This window comes from Nanorana parkeri, unplaced genomic scaffold (assembly GCF_000935625.1).
Source record: "Nanorana parkeri isolate BGI_ZX_2015 unplaced genomic scaffold, ASM93562v1 scaffold29, whole genome shotgun sequence".
In the NCBI taxonomy this organism is placed as follows: Eukaryota; Metazoa; Chordata; class Amphibia; order Anura; family Dicroglossidae; genus Nanorana; species Nanorana parkeri.
The window spans coordinates 3387482-3409014 of NW_017306297.1; the positions used below are offsets into that span (position 1 = coordinate 3387482).

Below are 21533 nucleotides of genomic sequence, written 5' to 3' on the forward strand. Positions count from 1 at the left end.
CATTAGTGGGGTGGTGCCTAGGCGGGGACTGCAGCGTTTACTCCACATGTGCTTTGCTGGCCATCATACCAACAAAGATAGAGAGTGGTGCAGGTTTGTGCATTGCTCTTAATATATTAATACATTGCAGTCAGGCTATACATACAATTAATAATATGGCTCTTTTTTCCTTTTTTTTAATCAGCTAGGTGCTGCAACAAAGGATAAAAAAAAACCCTGCTAGCAGTACTAGGACAGTCAGACCCCTGCTCTCACACACAAGCAGGGCCCAGATTTTCAGCATCACCACCTGAACACTGCTCTAATCAACAGCTCTATTCAGCAAAGTTGATTAGACTAGTGTTCAGTGGGATGTGTCATACTGCGTGAGAGCTTGTGTGTGGGAGCAGCATTCCGATGCTCCTATGTGCTCACAGCCCAGGTTATTTTTAACCCTTACTGGAGCACTGTGCTGATTAAAGATGTAAAAAGAGGCATATTTATTGCTGTATATACAGCCTGACTGCATTACAGTAATACATTAAGAGGGTTCAATCGGACTTTAAGCATCTGATACTTTTGGTTGTGTCAAATGTCGCTACCTGCTGTGGTTCCACTAGCCAGATGCTACATCATTGGTGTGGTCCTGCAAAACTTGATCAAGAATCTTCTTTTCTTCTTCTTTTCTTCTTAATTTTTTCTTGTTATTTGTTTTCCCTTTTTTCCTTTTTTTTTGTCTTTTAAGTAAACTGCAATAGCAACCAGTGATAATTATAGGTAATCCTCTGATATTGTTAGAGGATACTGAACTGATACCAAATCACTGCTCATATGGCTTTATTATTTAACATGGAACAATTATCAATCATTTATTATTTGTATTGTAATACTTACAGTATATCATGTATGCTGTATGAGGCCAGAAACTCTCTATAAATACCCCATATTGTGATGTGTCATGTTTACCTTATCTTCATTCAGCTATGGAACAAGATATGAGTAAAAAGAAGCAGTTCAATAAAAATAATACAGTTTGCACAGAGCAGGATGCAGTTTACACAAGGTCAGGTTTTTGTCTCACCTGGGGCTTGCTTCTGTTTTTACATTGTTGCATTACAGGCTGTCAATCTATGTATGTGCCTATTGTTTCTGTAAAGTATTTTGTAATGACTTTCTCTTATATTTCTAAATATGTGATATACGTTTGCCATACAGCCTTGAAGCTGCCAGCATTGGGTTTATTGTCATTATAGACAGACGGAAGGATAAATGGAGCTCCGTGAAGGCTTCTTTGACTCGTATTGCTGTAAGTACAGTTATCCTAATACCATAAAAAAATAAAACCATCATAGTAAAGGTCAGCACCTCCCAAAACAATATTTAAATTCTGAGTGGTCACCGATAAGCTGAATTAGCCACTGACTTCTTTTTCTTAGAGATTCCAGAAATGAATAGCTTGCATCACTGATCTACAGTATAGAGGGAAACGTGACATTCTATCACAGCACAATTCCCAGTTCTGTGTATATTCTTATATTTAGTCAGTTTGTCAGAAACCATGATAAAGTTAAATACTAGTTTTAGGTAGAGACAGTAATAAGCTGAACCCTAATGGTTTATTTAATAAATAATTTATAAATGTATTTATTTTTATTGATGAAAATTATATTTTGCAGTTCCGTGGCAGGGCAGTTTTAAAACATTTGCATGCCCTGAGCAGGAGAAAGAGAGCAACCGTACTGAACTTTATTTTATTTTTTTATTGTAAGTTATTGGCAAATACCTGTAAATAGTTGTTGTATATACTACTGATTTATGGCAAACCACATTTTACAGGGTTTTGTCGACTTTTATGTGTTTGGTATATGAGGTATACTGAATATGTGATTTATACAATACAGCAAGTGCTCTATTTTGCTGTATGAATTGTTGCATACTGTGCATTAATCAAAATGATCTCTTAGGCCCCTTTTACACCTAAGCTGTTTGTCGCTGGTAAATCAGTGCAACAAACAGCTCAGTACTAGGAACCCCATACATTTCTGTGACCCTAGTGCACATGTCAGCGTTTTGGCGCAAGCAGAAATAAGCCTGTCGCACAAAATACTACATGAGCTACTTTGGGGCTGATTTCAGAGCGTTTTGTCCCATAGATTCAAAAGAAAACACATGAAAAACACGTGTTGCAATTATTTGCACGCACATTGAGATGAATGTGCCAAAGTCTGCTCACATAAACGTGCGACTTAACATAAACGCGTAAAACATGCGCAAAAACCGCTAAAAAAAGACATGAGTAAAATGCGCTGAATAGGTGTCGCTTAGGTGTGAATCAAGGCTAATTGTAAAACTAATAACAAATATACCTTTACTAGATACTCTTTATGTTTTGTGGGCTCACTAAAGAAAATGTTTTGTGGAGTGCAAATAGTATATTCTGTGTCACACTCTGCACATCACAAGTATAGGTCTGTACCCAGACCTCTGACTACCCTTATGTTTCCCTGCACTACAATTCATATTACCCATTAAAGCATCAACATATGCAAAATTATGTGCCTAAATTATATAATCTGAGACCTACCAGATAGAAGCCTTTCTTTCCATGTACTCACTGATGATTCAGCTCAATAAGGCTGAAAGAGCTGTATGCAGTTTGAAATAAAGCATGTTTTAATATTGAGTTGCATCTGTACTGAAAACCAGGACTTCTGGATGTACAGTTGTCCCAGAGGCATAAAGGAATGATTTGCATGGCTCAGCCCAGAATCTTAAAATGTGGGAAATTGCTTAATTTTGGGATTTATGATGCATGTGAAGTAATGATGAAGTAAAACATGCGCACCTTCTGGTTAAGGAAAGGTCTACTGTCCTTCACACTGGCTGAGCAAAAGGTTTTGATTCCTTTTTACCCACCTCATTATACCTGTATGTTAATGGGACACTCCATTGTACACCACAGCTGTAAGGGGTCAGAAACCTTTCTTAGAACACATGACTATTAGCTTCACACGGAAACAGGGGACTCATCTTCACCCCGAGTCAGGCAATACATACGGGGCTATTTCTGCAGTTGTTCTCAAGTCCCTCACAGACACAGAGACACCTCTCCCCAAGTTTTTGTGCTAACACCTGTACTCCTTAGAAACTAGTCTGGATATGTGAATATTGGCTGCACATTATTGACTGGCCTCCATGGTAGATATTGCCCACCATAAATGCATGCTTCTGTTAGTATACTGTATATAGTTGTTTCTGCCACACACCTAAAGTGTTTAAGATCTATAATGAAATCTGTTGCAGTTCAGGTACCTTTTTTGGAGAAATTCCACCACCTCCATTAAAAGAGGTTAATAGCTGGACTTCAGGCTGATGTAAAAAACACTAATTAGTGCAAAGTAAATGTATTTTTAGATGTAAGTAATGTAAGTACCTGAAATTGAGGCGTGGATCTCCTGCACAGTTACACAGTCTTGTAGAGGGAGGGGGTAGCACACTAAGACAATTAAAAGAGAACTATGAGGTAACCTTTTTATCTCATAGTTCTCTTTAGGATCACGGAAGGACAATTACTAAAGTCCTCCCGTGACCCAAAACTCAGTATATAGCGGGCTGTTGCCCGCTATATGCTGAGAGCGCCACAGCCGGGATGGATCCCCACAATACTTTCGAGATCCACCCTGCTGGATTATTGACAGTGGGCTCTGCCTATCTAGAGGCAGAGCCAGCAATGTCCGCCCCCTCCCCTGTCTCTGCCTCCAGTCAGCGCTGGAGGATCGGAGAGGGGAGGGGGAGAATCCCTGTGGGGAGCGGTGACTGACAGTCACTGATCTCTGTAGGGAGATGATCGGGAAGTAAGCGAGCAGCGATATGTTTTCTTTCACTTCCCGATCAATAGAGTCGATGTGTGACAGTTTCAATATCACACGTCGGCTCTACCTATGGGGATGAGTGTAATTCACTCACCGCATAGTTCTCCTTCAGGCTCTACTGCATACACATGTGTTGACAAAAAAAAAATTACAGGATGAAAGAATAAAGAGAGCAGAGTGAGAGGAGGGAATCATTCACCAGTCTGCTGCTGCTCCTTCACTATCTAATCACAGGCTAGGGGCTGGGGGGTAACCAAGTTGTTTTTGTTTAGCAGCAGTAGAGAAAAGTCAGATTACCATCCTGGCTATGCTGTCTGGCAGAACTGTGTAAATCTCAGAACTGGAAAGACAGAAATACAAATCCTTTGGCAAGTAAAACAAACTCCCATTAAAGGAGAACTATGGGGTTAAGTCTTTTCTCCATAGTTCTCCTTAGGGTAACGGGAGGACACAAACTAGCGTCCTCACGTCACCCTAGGCTCAGTATACTGAGCATACTGAGACGCCGCAGTATACCGCGAGCAGCTGCTCGCGGTATACTGAGACGCCGCAGCTGAAGCGGATCCCGACAATTGTGCCGGGATCCGCCCAGCTGCGTGACTGACAGCTGGCTCTGCCTATCTAAAGGTCCGTTCCGCCAGTCAGCGCTGGCAGATCGGAGCGGAGAGGGGGGAATCCAGCCCCTCCCCTGTCATGGCAGAGGGCCATGACAGGATCGATTAGTGAGCGATGTGTTCGCTCACCTCCCGATCTACTGAGCCGACCTGTGACAGTCTCATTGTCACAGGTCGGCTAGAACTATGAGGTGAGTGAAAATCACTCACCTCATAGTTCTCCTTTAATGTATTTGAGCTGTGTATTTTGTGTTTGCCTAGAGTTCAGCTTTTACTCTTTTACTAAAACCCAATGAAAAAACAAAAAGGGATGTGTGGATCTCTGTGTGTTGCTGTCCCAGCCACTAGCATACTCTCTTTTTGCCTTGTCATCTGAACTTCTTGCTCTGTCACATGAACATTGTTGAAGAATTGTCTTCAGTGACAGTATGGTGTTTATGGTGTTTATTAAGTACTTTATATTAAAGAAACTCCTCCTAAAGTAAATTGATTGGAGCCATATTGTGTTTCCCAGAACTATGTAGCAGCTAATTAAAAAAAAATGGTATCTGAAGAAGAAGCCATCAATAAAACTGCTGACATTTACTATTTATTTATACATTTGTATTTTCTCTAGGGGGCTTTTCCTGGGAATCTGCAGCTGGTGTTTGTTTTGCGGCCATCTCGGTTTATTCAAAGGACCATTGCTGATATTGGCATTAAATTCTACAGAGATGACTTTAGAATGAAGGTACCGGTAAGCGTGTATTTTCATCTTGTGTTCAACTTCCTGCATGCGCTCATCTGTGTTATGTGTCCTCATATGTTCAACTAATTCTGGAAGAGGGACTTTCCCTTTTACTATTTAACTTTAGATATTTAAAGTAGAATTGAAAGCAAAAAAAATGTATTTTTATTTTGGGTTGAGTAAGGGAGAGGTATAACTTCTGCTTGCTTTTTTTTGCTATCTGGAAAGATTAGAAAGATTTCCCTTCACTTCCTGTCTAATAGCCACAATAGGAAGTGAGAATAGATGCCTCCAAAAAAAAGGACAGTGATGGTTAGTAGGGTCACCAGAACTAGTGTCCCCATTAGTAGATTAGAAGACAATCCAGAATTTTGAATTTTCTTTCACGTTTAGTGATAACGGTCACCAGGACAAATAGAGAGGGTGAATCTCCCTAATGGGGACACAGACAGCAATAGAAACCTGACTCTCCACTCCCAAAAATATCTTTGGCTTCAGCTGCACTTTATGTCAGCAGCTCTAGTAGTGTGTATACTGTATAGGCAAATATTTACATAAAGTTCTAAGTAGCATGTCCTTTTTCTCTTTGGCTGTTTTAAAGGCTTTATATAAAAGCATGGGGACACTTGGTGCAGGCCTGTGCCCTGTGTGGTAGTGTGATACCACAATTTGATTCAATGTTTACTTTGAGCTGGACCGAACAGCTCAAACTTCCCTCAGGACAAAAACTGACAGTAACCTTGCATAACTCCAGCTTATTACACCTTGATTTAAAAAAAAAAAAGGTTCTAAGCTACAGAAATATCTATCTTGACAATTACAAAAAAGAGGATACCATTGGGGGAGCCAAAACATGTGTTTGGTTAAATACTTATGTAAGCATCTAATGCAGCGGTCATTAAATGGTGGACCACAGTCCAGACACGGACTGAGTGGCGGTTCTGTCCAGACTGCAGTCGCCGACCTGTACTGGGTTATGGATAGCTGACAATGGAAAGACTGGCATCCAAGGCTGGTGTGTCCACTTCCAGCCATAACCCAGTGCAGGCCCTCCCTCCTCAGTCTGGTTGCTACTTAACAACCAATGACGTCAGGCCAGCAGGGCCATCTACGCAACTACAAGTGATCTGGGCGGCTGTACAGCCACCAAGATCACTGTACTAGTTCACTATCGTGCTGAAAACGAGTCCCTTGGGGAGCCCGGGACTACAGCACACGGTGTCAAGAATGTCTGTTTCCTGATCTGCTCTGTGATCTCTCGCAGCTCTCAGAACTTCATGCTTCAACTGTCAGAAGCCAGCTGAAGTTACAGGTATACAGATCATCAAGTACATTCCTGTGCTTGATGATCTGTATTGGAGGGCAGGGAAAGACATCAGAGGTCTAATAGACCCCTGATGTCTCCATTAAGAAAACCTGTCACAAATGATGTCACATAGGGACTTGTTAGCCCCTTTGTGATAGCAAAAGTTAACTGAGAAAATTAAAAAAAAAGTGATAGAAAAGTAAAAAATAATAAAGTAAAAAATGAAAAGGCTTGATGAAAATTTTATTCACTGGACCCAGGCCCGGATTCCCCACAAAGCCACCGAGGCCCGGCCTCGGGGCGGCAGCGGTGTCCTTGTGGGGAAGTTGCCCTCTCTACATTCAGTCCTGCTTTGTATAAGCAGGGCTGAATGTAGAGTGAGGCAGACGATTTTTCGTTTACAAGTGAAATCGGCGATGTCGCCAAAATTTACATGTAAACAGTGTGCAGCCTTCTCACCCTTCCCCCTGCACTTACCTCTCTCCTTTGGTTGCGTCCTCCGCCGCCGATTCCCGAGTCTCTGACTGCAGTGATCAGAGCGGCAGGGTTATAAGACATTCTCCATTGATGGGAAGGGAGGGAGGGTTCGGGGGGGGGCGCATCACAGGACCTGGCCTTGGGGCGGCAGGGAGAGTACATCCAGCCCTGACTGGACCCCCTTCTATTTTAATTCACTACCCCTGATCTAAAGCATCTAATCTGTGTGCCATAGCAGTGGTATTCTTATGCCAGAGTTTTATGCACAAAATGCATTAATCACTATGTTGCCTGTTAGTTAGACACTCTAGACGAGTGTCTAGAGTCTAGAGTGCCAACATTTTCCCATTGTTATATTATAAACCAGGAACATGTTGATATTGTGAAAGTGCTTGGGCACACTGAAGAGAAGGGATTGCTTTGCTTGGTTGGTTACTTGGTTGTCACTGTTGTACCTCCTTAGATTAGGGGTTAGTGAAGTGAGAAAGCTGCGTGTATAGCACAGCCTCAATGAAGTTAAATTGATCATAGGTTGGTGTAATAAAAACCGATAAATATCGTAAATTAAATAGTGAGCAAACAAAATATCCAAAAAATAGTAACAAACTAGGATAATAACGAATAAGGGACAAGTTAATGGTAAAATGTTAGAATAAATCATCAATCGGTAGAGTATAGCAAAGATCGTGATGGCCACTAAAAGACAAGCAACAATCGACAGTCTATAATTGTTACATTAAAACGTCAAAAGGTAATGTGTAACAAAGATCGTGACAGCCACTCAGATGATAATCAACAGTCTAAATCAATCTTGGGCTAATCTACAAGTGACAATCTTGTAGTGAAGAAATCAGGTAAGTGAAAGCAGTGTTCAGTGGATGATAGTTGAAAGACGGGAGAAAAAAACACAAGGCAGGTGGTGGTTGGTCTATTTCAATTTGGTCCGACGATCCCCTTATAGATGGGTACTCACCAGAATGTAGTGAGTAAACGGGTTTATTGCATAAACAACAATTTGATTCGCGATCCTACCCCGATTTTGAACTTGGTCCTTCCTGCGTTGAAGCTCGGCAAGAAGGAGGTTTTGTTCTTTGCAATGCTGGAGATGTCTTATGTACACAGCAGCGATATTCTCCTGAAAGCGCTGACAGTAAACCTTCTCTCAGAGATCCTCACGGTGTTTAGGGATTTAAGAAAAAAGAGCCCTCATGGTGTAGTAGATGAAAGCATTCAAATTTATTAAAAGAATAGTAGCAATTCACATATAAAACATAAAAACTCCGGCCGGTAAAACAGCTCTGGAATAGCTTGTTAGACTCCTCGTGTGCAAATGATTCTACCTCTTTGACGCGTTTCGTCATGTGACTTTTTCAAAAAAATTGAAATAGACCAACAGCCTGCTTCTGACAGCTGGGCGGAGCCAGCCATGATCTTACGGCTGGCTCCGGCCACTTGCAGAGAGATCAGCGTCCCTGGTTACCTGCTAACCAGGGACACTGATCTCCAAACAGCTCCCTGGCGCCCTGGGAGTCTCCTGCTCCCGGCCGCCAAGGAGAGAAACACTGCTGTGTCTTTTTTTTCTTTATTCTGACACGAGCGATGTCAGAATAAAGCGATGCCAGGGAGAGTTAGCTGCATTTCAACTGAGCCGATGCATATGCGTTCGGCTCGACTGAGCCGCTTGGCCATGTTTGGGAGCTGTACGGGCTATTGTGAATAGCCCGTACAGCACGGGTCCCGGGGCCGAAGCTAGCCGAAGGATCGGCCGAAGCTACGGCCAGATCCTTCGGCAGCTTCATGAATAGACCCCTTAGTTTGGAATTTATTATTTAAACTCAAGCTTTTGGGGCTGAAAACTGTGGAGTGTGTATGGTCTACCATAGCCTTGAATGGATGTACACAGGTATATGACAGTATGCACGTAAACCCGCGTATAGCGTACAAACTGTCTGCATTCGTGGGAAACTTACATATGTACATATCAGCTGTGTATTCCACACCCAGAAAAAAAGCACCAATTTACATTGTATGTCCCTAACAATGCCCTACCACTTTACTCTATGCACCATTATAGGATGAATATGCAAGTTTTAACATTAATATTGTGATATGAATTAATGTATGTTTTATTTCATGCACAAGCTTTTAAAGATAGAGTGTAACATTTGTAATATTCTTAAGAAATTAATTCATTAATTATGTTGCAAAAGTAAATAATGCCCCAAGTACTGTGACAGGCAGTCTTGTAAAACTCATACTATAGATGCCATACAACATCTCACTAGTCATCTGATGCAATTATTTATTTTAAGTCAGTCTGTCTTAAAGTATTGTTCTTGTTGTGACTGGTAATGTCGTGACATTAAAGATGTATCTTGTATGTCCCAAGTTTGTCATCTTTAATTTCCCCTTGTCTGAAATGTGCTTTCAGTTAACCTGACATGTCCATATATTTGATGTGTAGTGCTGGATTTAAGTGTAACAATTACTAACAATGTGATATTTGATGGTCTGCAATTACAGATTATTATGTTAAACTCTGTTTCGGATCTCCTTGGATACATTGACAAAAGCCAGTTAACTAATGAGTTGGGAGGCACTCTGGAATACAGCCATAGTCAATGGATCCAGCACAGAACAGTGAGTAGTTACAATTCAACACTTGACAATTTTCAAGAGTTTTGAAAAAACTCTTGAAAAAAAAAAAGGCAATGTATTCAGTTAAAAAAAAAAGACGAATGATAATACCAATAGAAAATTAATTATTCATATTTGTTTACTAAATTGCATTGACATGGCAGGTGCAGAATTTAGTTTTTGGACTTTTGTTGATGATACAGAGCAATGGATTATTACCACATTTATCAAGCAATCAGTCACAAACCTTTACTGGTGCAGTGTGCTCTTCAGGATTCCATAAGCCAGGGACTAGGGTGGCAGGCCTCAAGGGTGGCACAACACAGCCATGCACACATGATGTTGCTGACTGTCAGTAATACATTTTTTTGGGTTATAATAAAAGGTTTCACATAGCCACCTTGCCTTCCAGTTTCTTCAGGATGGAACAGTGTACTGTGTAGTTACAGTTTAATTACTGTGGTCTGTACACCTAGACATACAGTATTCTACCAGCAGTGTAGGGTGGCAGTTTTCTTACCATTCTAGTCATTTGTTCTAATTATCCTGAAAGACATATCCTAGTTTTGCACCATGCAGTACTTGCAACGCAATGGGGGGTGATTTAGCAATCAAACTGATCATGCCATCCAACCACATCAGAGAAGAACATATCTTGCCAATGCACCTTTATCCCTTATTAAGCATGGGGCATGTATGAGATGAAAAAACAATCTGTGTATATGAGAAACCATCATAGTTGCACTGAGGAAATCAGCTTATGGCAATTGATTTAGTTCATGTATGCTGTTTTCAGCTTTACCTGGCTGTATACTGTACATTAAGAGGAGCAACGGTGGTCCACATTTCTAGAACTGTTCTTTGCTAGTGTTTGGCATTAGTGTTTTTTAGTCACAGAGTATCCCTTTAAAATATTCCCAACACGTGAGGCTAAAGAAGGGTACTGATTGCCTTGGACTGTTTTAGAGCTTTATGCTGCCTAAGATGAAGGCCCTGGGCCTAGTGCCAAGTGTAAGGAGTGGGACACGTGCAGAAACACAAAGGTCACACCTAGGAAGCTCATATTATCTACAGTTTTTTTTATTGTTTTACTTTTGTTTAAGTTGTCTGGTAGTCTTTTATGTGTGTTAACTGCCTAATCAAACCTGCAGCAGTGCATTTAAGCAATATTGCCTCTGTCCAAGCTTATCTACTGCTACAATTTGTATGGCATCAGGCTTTTTCAACAGTGCTGTACAAACATCAGTAATAATATTCAGAATTCAAAATGTGTGTTATGGGATTCCTTGTTTTGCCCATCATCATTGCTCTTTTGTATTGCTTTATTGATGAACGATGATGTAATTGCTAGAGATTGTGTGCTTTGTTGACTTTATACACTGATAGAGCAACTGCGGTAGAACCTTTACTGAGCCAATGATGCAGGTAGTGGCATAGCATGGGTTGTCAGCGCAGGGTGCAAGGCAAGTATTGTGCCCCCTACCCCATGGACCATTAGCACTCCTCTGATTAGTATCTATAGTATCTATCCCATCCTCCACCTCCTCTCTCATCAGTACCACCAAAGTCCACCCTCCCCCACCTTCTCTCTGATCAGTTCCCCCCTCTACCATTTTCCACCTCCTCTCTGATCAGTACCCCCCTGCTCCCATCCCCCACCTCCTCTCTGATCAGTACCCCAATCCCCCTCCCATTCCCCTCCCCCCCTCCAGGGTCACCTCTTCAGGGGGTTCAATGAGCCTCTTCTCCCAGTTAATGGTAGAGCTAGAAGGAGAGGAAAGGAAGGCTGGGCAACTGACAGTCTGGAAGAGATCATGAGGCCCGGGGGTGTGGGGAGTGGCCTCTTCACCTGCGCCAACCTGATTCCTGTCTCCCTCCATACTGCTGCTGTCCAAACTGATATACTTCCGGGGGAAGACATTCCCAGGTGCACACACTCTGTTTATGGAGGAATGGGGTGTCAGCACCACCCAGCGGCCAGTCTGCTTAACGTTCCACTACTAAGCAGAAGTCTGTTGGTCCCCCAATGTACAGGATGACCGTAGCTGTCCAGGTAGACATAAAGCACTAAGCACATAAAGCCCGCAGCTCTCCAGAAAATTGGGCAACTGCCCCCGTAGCATCCCCCACCCTTCTGCGCTATGTCCCTGGATGCAGGGACCTATCTCAGACTGTGATTCAAGAAAAAAAATCCTCTTTCTTTGCAATAATGGCACAGCCATCATAATACAATAATGATAATATTTAGTAACTAGAAAAGACTGCCGTGTTTGCCATATTGTATCTTGCCATATTCCAAGCTATTTGTATACACAGGATAATTAGGTGGTGCTATAAATCCTTGTAAACCATTTTACGATGACCAGGAGTTTAGCTACATCACCACCTTTAAATAAACCCCAGAGTCCTTTTTAGCAGTGGATTCAGTGAGCCGTGAAGAAGTAAGCAATGACCTACACAAAATGAATGCAGTTTTGTGAACAGTAAAATACTGTGTGAATGAAGAAAGCTTGTCACTTAAATTATATGAAGGGTCTACTGTAGAAATAAATGAAAGCAGCATCTGTGTTCTTTCCAAGTACACATTTTCACACACACAAACACTTTATGATCTATTTTTCCCTATAACAGGCTATTGAGAGCTTTGCTCAAGTTGTGAAGACTACAGCTCAGAGTTTGCAGACATTTGGCACAAGCCTGGCAGAAACAGAACTCCCAAATGATGTCATCTGCACAGAGGAGCTACTTTTGTCACATACAGATCGCCAGACCAAGCTGAAAGTAGGTTCTATATATATACCCCACTGTGTTCATTGTATAATATATTACATACGTCTGCAAAATCTTAGGCCCCTTTCACACGGACAGTCTGATCAGGTTTGCCTGCCAGTTTTCAAGCAGATCTGATTTGAAGCCCAATGTAACTCTATGGGCAGCCAGATGTAAACGCACCTGCATCCGTTTACATCCGATTTCCTCGACTCTGTCTGGATCTAAAAAAAGAAATGAAACTGAGTTGCATTTTGGCAGACCTGATCATGATGCATCATAAAATTGGCATGTCACATGAGTGACATCTGCACTTTTCTGCTCTGATCAGCAGGGCATCCATGCGTGGACTGCGCCCATGTGAAAAGGGCCTTAGTCATACTTTTATTTTTTTAAACAAATGTTTCTAAAAACTCATGTAATAAAACCTAAATATTGTATTCTTCTAAAGGTTTGTGTTTATTCTGAAATCCAAATGCTAGCCCCAACAATTAGGCTAGTACACCCCTGTCATGTTTGGCCATATGTGGCTCAAACCATAAGGATCAGATGGGTACAGTTACAGCACGTAAATGCCTATATATGCAGTAACATGTGCCATCTAGAACAACTGTAATTGTTTGATCAGTCAATTCAACCAAATTTACCAACAACTACCTAACAAGTCAGCCTATCCTATAAAAATAAGGATGGCCATCTTAGTACATACTGCAGATTTTTACAGACAGTGAACTGATTCTTCAGAATCATGTGCATCTACAATAGTGTAGATTAATAGCAGCTTAATTGATCATTAGAATTATTGCATATATGTGTAACAGAAACACATGCTGATTATACAGTATCTCACAGAAGTGAGTATACCCCTCAAATTTTTGTAAATATTTTATTATATCATTTCATGTGACGACACAGAAGAAATGACACTTTGCTACAATGTAAAGTAGTGAGTGTACAGCTTGTATATCAGTGTACATTTGCTGTCCCCTCAAAATAACTCAACACACAGCCATTAATGTCTAAACCGCTGGCAACAAAAACGAGTACACCCTTAAGTGAAAATGTCCAAATTGGGCCCAATTAGCCATTTTCCCTCCCTGGTGTCATGTGACTCGTTAAAGGTCTCAGGTGTAAATGGGGAGCAGGTGTGTTAAATTTGGTGTTATCGCTCTCACTCTCTCATACTGGTCACTGGAAGTTCAACATGGCACATCATGGCAAAGAACTCTCTGAGGATCTGAAAAAATGAATTGTTGCGCTACATAAAGATGGCCTAGGCTATAAAAAAATTGTCAAGACCCTGAAACTGAGCTGCAGCATGGTGGCCAAGACCATACAGCGGTTTAACAGGACAGGTTCCACTCAGAACAGGCCTCGCCATGGTCGACCAAAGAAGTTGAGTGCACGTGCTCAGCGTCATATCCAGAGGTTGTCTTCGGGAAATAGACGTATGAGTGCTGCCAGCATTGCTGCAGAACAGATGAGAACACAAAAAAGCGCCAGAGAGGACTGCTCAACCAGTACAAACCAATATACACACGAGTATAGTCAGAATCAAAGTCTGTTAAAAATTGATGAATGAATAGAAAATGAATAAAAGCACGTTTATAAAAAAATGTCTGTAGGATGCTGCCCCAAACCAGCCAGGGAGACTGCAAAATCTAGGGAAAAAACACAAACAAGGGGCGCCTTTCCTGGTGCAGACAAATTTATTAGGATCAGGATCAGAGGTAAATATAAAACATACTCACAAAATTCATGATTGAGGTATAAAAAGTATAAAAAATAAGTCCATGGACCCAAGGGAAAGTCTGTGAAAGCTGCACAGCTGTGTCTATGTGTCAGTAGAGGAGACTGTGTTATGTGTGATGACGCGTTTCCGGGGTCACGCCCCCTTCATCAGATACAGACCTCCTCCGTCCCATGTGCTAAATATAGTGGTGACTGGCCAATCCGCAAGTGTGCGGGAGCCCTGTCGGTTCAGACCGCAGGTGTTAGGAATGTGTATAAAGTGTCGTCCATGGCTATAGACATGGAGCCCTGTCCTGTGACTGACGGAACTGCCCGTCGTGGCGCTGGACCAATCACGAGAAGGCTATACGTGGGCTCGCCTGGAGGGAGTGGCCAATGTTGACGTCCAATCCACGGGGCAGAAAAAAACCGGACCATGTTCTGCCATGAAACGTATCGATTGTGCAGCATGTCAGCTGTACAATGAGCACTATGAGAGGGAGGTGGACTGTTTACAAAGAGCGATTTATAACAGATACCATGACAGATGTAAACAGTTCATAGTCAGCTAATAGAGGCTGTGCAAGCCATAACGGAACAGATTTAAGCTGATGGAACTGCTCTATAGAGCAAGGAATATTTGATAAAATACACACAAATTTTAAAAAAAAATATATACAAAAATATACAATTAGGGCCAGATTGGATATACATATCCCCTATCTATGATACACATGAATGAATCGTATCTATGTATTAAAAACTGTGTGTGTATTTGAAATTTGTAAAATGTGTGAGGGGTGTATGAAAAAGAGACATGTATGTACATAGAATTTATGAGATTAGTTGGAACCATCAATAAGGAAATGGTTATATACATATGTATGAATTACTTATCGGCATGATGAGATATTGCCTGGTCTGGGCTGGACTAGGCATGTGATAAGCCCACCACAATTATAAATGTCAGCTCTCCAGGATTTGGTCATGAATGTAATGCTCATAGCGATGAGGCCAGCTCTAGGCCTTCATTGAGACCTACCGGGTGTAGGCTATTTAGAGTAGTAAATATTGTGATTCAAAGATTTGTTAATAAGAACTAAAACCTAGTTAAAACAACAATGTGCCAGTTAAACATAATATATAAACCACCATCTCATGTTTCTTTTCCTTACAGAAGCTTACAAAATTATTTAATAATCCAATTTTGTTTTGCATACCTGCAAACCTCAGGTTTGATTGTTCTGAATTTTTAGTTTGAAGCTTGTAATCATGGTCACATGCACTGCTAGCCTCATACTACATCTCTAAAGATGACTTGCACTGCCATTTAGCAATATGAATGCATGCACATTAACACGCATTTTCTGGTATGTCTTCAATCTGAACCCAAGACGTTCACGGTGCAAGAAAATGGTGAACAAATGTGGCATAAACCAATTACCAATAAAGCATTTCCTGGCTTTTAAACTGTGGTCAGGTGGTTTAGAAGGGCCATTCGGGGGAGGGTTCCCAATAGCCATTTTTGTGTGTGTGTTGGATAGACCTGGAGTAAATATAGGGAGATCACTGAGTGTTTGCATGAGGTACTGTCCCTCATTTGGAACCAAATCTCTCTATCTCTCTTTTCTCTTCAGCTGTCCCTCTTTTTAGTTTGATATATAGATATTTATGAAAATGTACTATTTAACTACCAAAAGTGTTATTCTACACTATAACCTTCATCATATCCCTTATTATCTTGTTTGCTATTTCAAAAAGCCATAAATGAAAAGTAATGGTGAACAAAAACAATTCTGGGTTTAACCAACCAAAAACCTGCTTGGTCTCTATCTCTGAAATTTTTCTGTAACATATTACTCTCTATTTTTGTTTGCTTTATTGCTACTTTCCTCACAAAGGGGTCTATTTATAAAAGAAACTCCCAGAGCCATTCACCCTGCAAATCTTTGTAAACCCTAAGTTTTTTTAAAATCTGCCTAGTCTCTGCCTGTGAAACTACAGTCTAGCAAAAGTGCCTACATAGTGTGCATAGCATCAGTACAATATTTCTGACTTTTGTCTATGAAACACATAATTTTGATTTATTGACTAAACTCTGCCTGAAAATGCAGCCTAGTGAAAGTGCCTAAATACTATGCATGGAGTCTAAACAATTTTCTTGTAATGGAATAATACACTCACATTTTGATCGCACTTCAATAGCTTATAGCTGGGCTGCAGGAGCCCAGAACTGACAGCCCAGGGACCGGAAGTGATGCAATCTGCATCGCTCCCGGTCCCATAGAACGGGGAGGGGATTGATGAACGGAAGTTCGTCGACCTCCTCCCCAGCTCCCCGCGGACACCAAGATCGCCGGTCCCGGGCCCGTAGGAGGGGCAACGGAGCCCGGGAAGCACGGCGGGGGGGTCCAGCGGGGGGTGGGGGGCGGCCCCTTCTTCGGGACGCAGACTCGATCTGGCGACAGGTAAGTCGCCAGGATCGCTTCTGTTGTAAAGCTGACAGTCGGCTCTACAAGTTTAAACAGAGTCCCGGCGGCAAAAGTCACCGGGAGTCTGTTTAAACAGCCCCGATGCTGGCGACGTACACTGTACGTCGTCAGTCACGAAGGGGTTAATCTCTGAAGAGACACACATTTCTCCGCTCAGTTTTTCTGTTAAATTTCTCCTCATGAATATTGCAAGAGTGCTGTCTCCCAAACTGACTTTTCCATGGAGCCTAGTATAAAGACAATGTTTAAACCAAAATAAGTAACCTCTTTGTAACAACATGATATTTATCTTTCAGGATGATTTAAAGCTAGCTGTGCAACAAGGTGGGACTCTGCTGACATGTATAAAGGAGCCAGTGTCTAAAGACCCAAGCTGCAAGTTGACACCGGATGAGCTGGAGAACATGGCTACTGTTGAAAGGTTTGTAAAGGCACATAAGTCTAGTTCCTGAACCTCTCTTGGTTTAATACTAAGATGACAAGATGCTGTGTGAGATCCAGGAAAACCTTTAGCAGATAAACATTCAGAGGGCAAAGTAAAGTTTGCTGCATAGGCAAATGATGCTTAAAGTGTTAGAGAGCCAACAAACCTGAACTACAAATTATTGTATGCTAAAAGTAATTAGTTAAACTTTTGATGTTACGCTAAATTGTAAAGGTGTTTATGTTTTAAACTAACAATGAATCCATGCTTGATACTCCTCTTTGTAGCAAAAACAACATAAGGGGTCTGCCTGCTACTTGTTTCCAGTGGTATAGTACCAGCATTAGCTTAGGTAGCAATTGCTACTGGATCCTCTAAAGGTGCATGTGTATATGTCAGTGTAAGTAGCATTAGAAAATAATTGCTTGCATGGAAGGGTTCAAAGGCAGGTAGGTTAGTTTTTTCTTTTATATATGAGAAAAATGCACTAAAACTGTTATCACAGGATCACATTTCCTTATCCTTTACACTATTACATATCATTGGATTACAGGTGAACCCTGTTCCACAAAAGAAAGTATTTAAAGATTCATTCATGCCAGAAGTCCATTATTTCCAGGCGTGGTCATAGGAGATTTGTCCTTTGAAATGGAACTAGCCAAATGTGCCACAATACCTATCCCTGCATATTAGTAGGGAATCCTGATCATCTATTAATTACTTGTTAATATCTATTTAAGAGCAGCACTTGCAGACAGAAAACAGAAGTGGGTAACCATGTCATAACTGGATGATCAAATTTGAGGGCATAAGAAGCCTTGATGCCCCAGTAGACACATTTGTCTACAAGTTCTATTATAATGTTGGAAACTCTGCAAGATTCCGCTGAAAGTCCTATTAAATTATATTTAATTGTCATTATTAGTTTTGGAATGCGACTTTGAATTCAGTGGTATGCTTTTATCTCCTTAAAGAGAAATTTCACCACGGCATATTTCCCTCCCACGGCCCCTCTTCGGCACCACCAATTTGAAATATCCTGTGTATGCGCAGATGTGACCTGGCAGAGACCTGCAGCACATCTGTGCACATGACGTAGATTCCCACACGTGCACACAGATGCCACTGGTGACTGATATCTGGAACCTTGCAGCATGTCCCGAATACCTGACAGAGACCTGTGGCACCTCTACGCACACTTGGAATCCTGCCCCTTGTTGGAGGTTTTAACATCTCCAAAATTCACCCCTTCCTAACCAATTAAACTACAAAGCTCTATTGCAATTCCCTCCTCATTGGCCTACCTCTACACAGGCTATTCCCCCTCCAGTCTATCATGAATGCTGCTGCCAGACTCATCCACCAAACCAACCACTTAGTGTCTGTAACCCCCTCCTCTGCCAATCCCTCCACTGGCTTCCAATCACCCAAAGATTAAAATTCAAAATATTAACAACCACTTACAAAGCAATCCATATCTCTTCCCCCTGGCTATATCTCAAACCTTGTCTCAAAGTATCATCCTAACCATCCTCTCCACTCCTCATTAAACCGCCTGCTCTCTAGCTCCCTCATCAACTCCTCCCATGCTCACCTCCAGGACTTTTCTAGCTTCTCTCCCATCCTCTGGAACATTCTACCCCCCAACCTGTCCGGCTATCCCCTACTCTGTCGTCCTTTAGGTGATCTCTAAAGACTCATCTCTTCCTATCCCGCCTCAAACTAACCACTGAGCTATCACTTTCTCAAACAATTCATCCCCACACAGCTACCACTTCTTGTATCATTTATGCTCTTATATCACTTGCCCTTCCCTTTTAGATTGTAAGCTCACACAGGCAGGGCCCTCCTTACCACCTTATCTTGATTTGTATTGCAACTGTAATGTCTTCTGTATATTTTAAAGCGCTGCACAAACTGTTGGCGCTATATAAATCCTGAATAGTAATCGTGAATAATAAGAATAACAATGTATAACAATGAAGTCAAGCACAATTGTGGTTAGCTGTAGGTGTTATAAAAATTGCTCAACACTGTGCACAGTGCACAACAAGATCAGGACTATTCAAATCCTTATAACTCTTTTAATATTTGGGTGGGCTTAAGAGTAATTATGATCAATTATGGACTTATGGGAAAGTCTTAAGTATTTAATAGCTATTGCAAGTATTTCCAAACACATAATAAACTTTGACATTCTTGAAGCATTGTTCCTTTAATAGGGAGGTGAGTGATATTTGAACTGTTTTTCTTATTCATGGTGCTAATTTTACAGTGATGTACAAGGAACACGTAGGTTAACCAATGCTCCCTGACAAGTAAACAACTCACAAAAACAAAAACAAATGCATTGTTTTCAAACATCACTCTTCTACTTACTGTAGGCGAGTCCTGGGTGCTGAAACCACCAACTTCCACAACTAATATGCAGACAAGAGCATAGGAGCTGTCTAGATCAACTCTTGGGCTACCAGCTGGGCTACAACATGCTCTGTATTAGCTGCTCGTAGCACACAGTAACCACCATGCTTGACTATGTGGTTAACAAGAAAATCACAAAGGTATTTTTGTGGTATAAAGTAATTGAGATATTTTACTGAGCAAATTTTTAAATAAACAGAGAGAACAATAATTCCAGCTCTGCCTACTTCTGCAACAACACTGCAATACTGATATAATACTTGAAGCGAGCAGTTGATCACTAAGATACCCTTTTGTCCTGTTCTAGAGAATTAAAACCAGAGAAATCATAAGTAAAGTAAATAAAATTATTAATACAATAACTACAATACAAAAATAACTCATGACGCCACCACCAACCTCAGTTTGAAAAACAATTAGACTTCCTTGATCAGCCGTCTGGGTGCCGTCTGACTTCCTCTGGGTGCCCTGAACCCATGTGCACACCTGTCTGAATGAGCCAGAAATCAGCATCTGACTCCAACAGTGCCAGCATGCAACCCCAATAAGTGTCAGCTGTACAAGTGTCATTAGTGCCAGCTTGCCAGATGAAGAGCTCATTCACTTTGGCGTGCACATCCGTATGGCATGCACGCCTATGCAGATCTGAACCTGCACATCTGTGTGGGCCCAGGTGCCCAAACTTGGATGCACTGCCCACGTCCAAATGCAGACACCTGGATTCACATGGATGTGCAGGTTCGGGTCTGCATATAACTGCGTGCAGCCCTGTACTCCTATAGGAAAGCACAGGCTACTGCATGCACCTATCTGTCCAGGAAACGGATGTGCACACCCATGTAAATGAGACTGAAATCAGCATCTGATTGCAACAGTGCCAGCCTACCAGCTCCAATGAATGTCTAATTGCCAGCAGTAGCAGTATAAGTGGAACACAGTACCGGTGCCAGCCCCAATCAGTGTTTGATTGTCAACGTACCAATACGGTGTCATCAGGTACTATTACAACCGCAACTAGTTTTGTGCTTGTAAGTGGTACCAGTATGGTGTCAGTAGGTACTATTACAACCACAACCAGTGTCCTGATTGCCAGTAAAACCAGTATGGTGTATGTGGGTACCGGTACAGCTGCAACCAGTGCCCTGATCACCAGCTAGCACAAGTAGGTTGTTTCTTGGATTTCGAGCCTCTGTATGCGACTAGGCTGTAGTAATTGATCCACCGCACTCCAGACCGGAATCACATAGAACAAGTGGGTGCTGGTATGACCTGCCAATGGCACCGCGCATATCACAGAATTATTGAAAAAGTCACCTGCACTCCAAGGTCAAATGTGCTGAACGTCCTTTTTATTAAGATGCTAGGCAAACATAGTGGCAATAAGCAATGTTTCGGAACCGAACATGGTGCCTTCATCACACAGTGATGTCACTATGTTTGCCTAGCGTCTTAAAAAAAAAAGATGTTCAGCACATTTGACCTTGGAGTGCGTGTGACTTTTTTTTTTCAAATTCTATTTTTATTTTAAGAAATTTTTCCAAGAACAAAACATACATACATACAAACAGAGCAAGTAACATCGTCACACTGTAAAGGAAAGCCTAGTCCTGTCATCAACCGTTGTCACAGCCCACTAAATCTATATGAAACCCCCATATGTCGCCCTGCCACGTACGAGAGTGGCATCCTGGGCGCTAGACCAGGTACAATCTCCTAGACCTGTCGAGTCATGGGGAGTAGGTGTGGTCTCCTTTACTACTTGGCTTCTGGTGGAAGTCTTTGGCCCTTTGGGAGGGACCAGATGAAATTTACCGTTCGGGCGTCTGTGTTTGGGAACACACGCATATGCCTGCTTGTGCTAAACCAGTAGGTAAGACTCGACCCAATTTATCCCCCTTTAGAAAAATAACTATGATAGAAATTACATTTAATTTTTTCCTATACTATACAGATATCTCCCTTGTATTCCTGAAGAAGCGCAGAGTTGCGCGAAACGTTGAAGTCGCTCCTCCACCTCCCAAAGCACGGAACTATAATACACATATCATTACGGTAGTCAATTCTTGGGTATTGGGCAAGGTTTG

General features: G+C 41.7%; 1 protein-coding gene across 1 annotated transcript in view; it reads left to right on the forward strand.

Annotated features, from left to right (window-relative positions):
* Positions 1 to 18127, forward strand: part of LOC108795822 (probable guanine nucleotide exchange factor MCF2L2) — a 65145-nt gene extending 47018 nt beyond the window's left edge. The window contains exons 4-9 of the mRNA XM_018567132.1: positions 1195 to 1285; positions 5082 to 5195; positions 9499 to 9615; positions 12244 to 12393; positions 16901 to 17025; positions 18082 to 18127. Coding sequence (XP_018422634.1) covers positions 1195 to 1285; positions 5082 to 5195; positions 9499 to 9615; positions 12244 to 12393; positions 16901 to 17025; positions 18082 to 18127 — 643 coding nt within the window. The remainder of the gene's footprint in view (positions 1 to 1194; positions 1286 to 5081; positions 5196 to 9498; positions 9616 to 12243; positions 12394 to 16900; positions 17026 to 18081) is intronic.
* The last annotated feature ends 3406 nt before the right edge of the window (positions 18128 to 21533 follow it).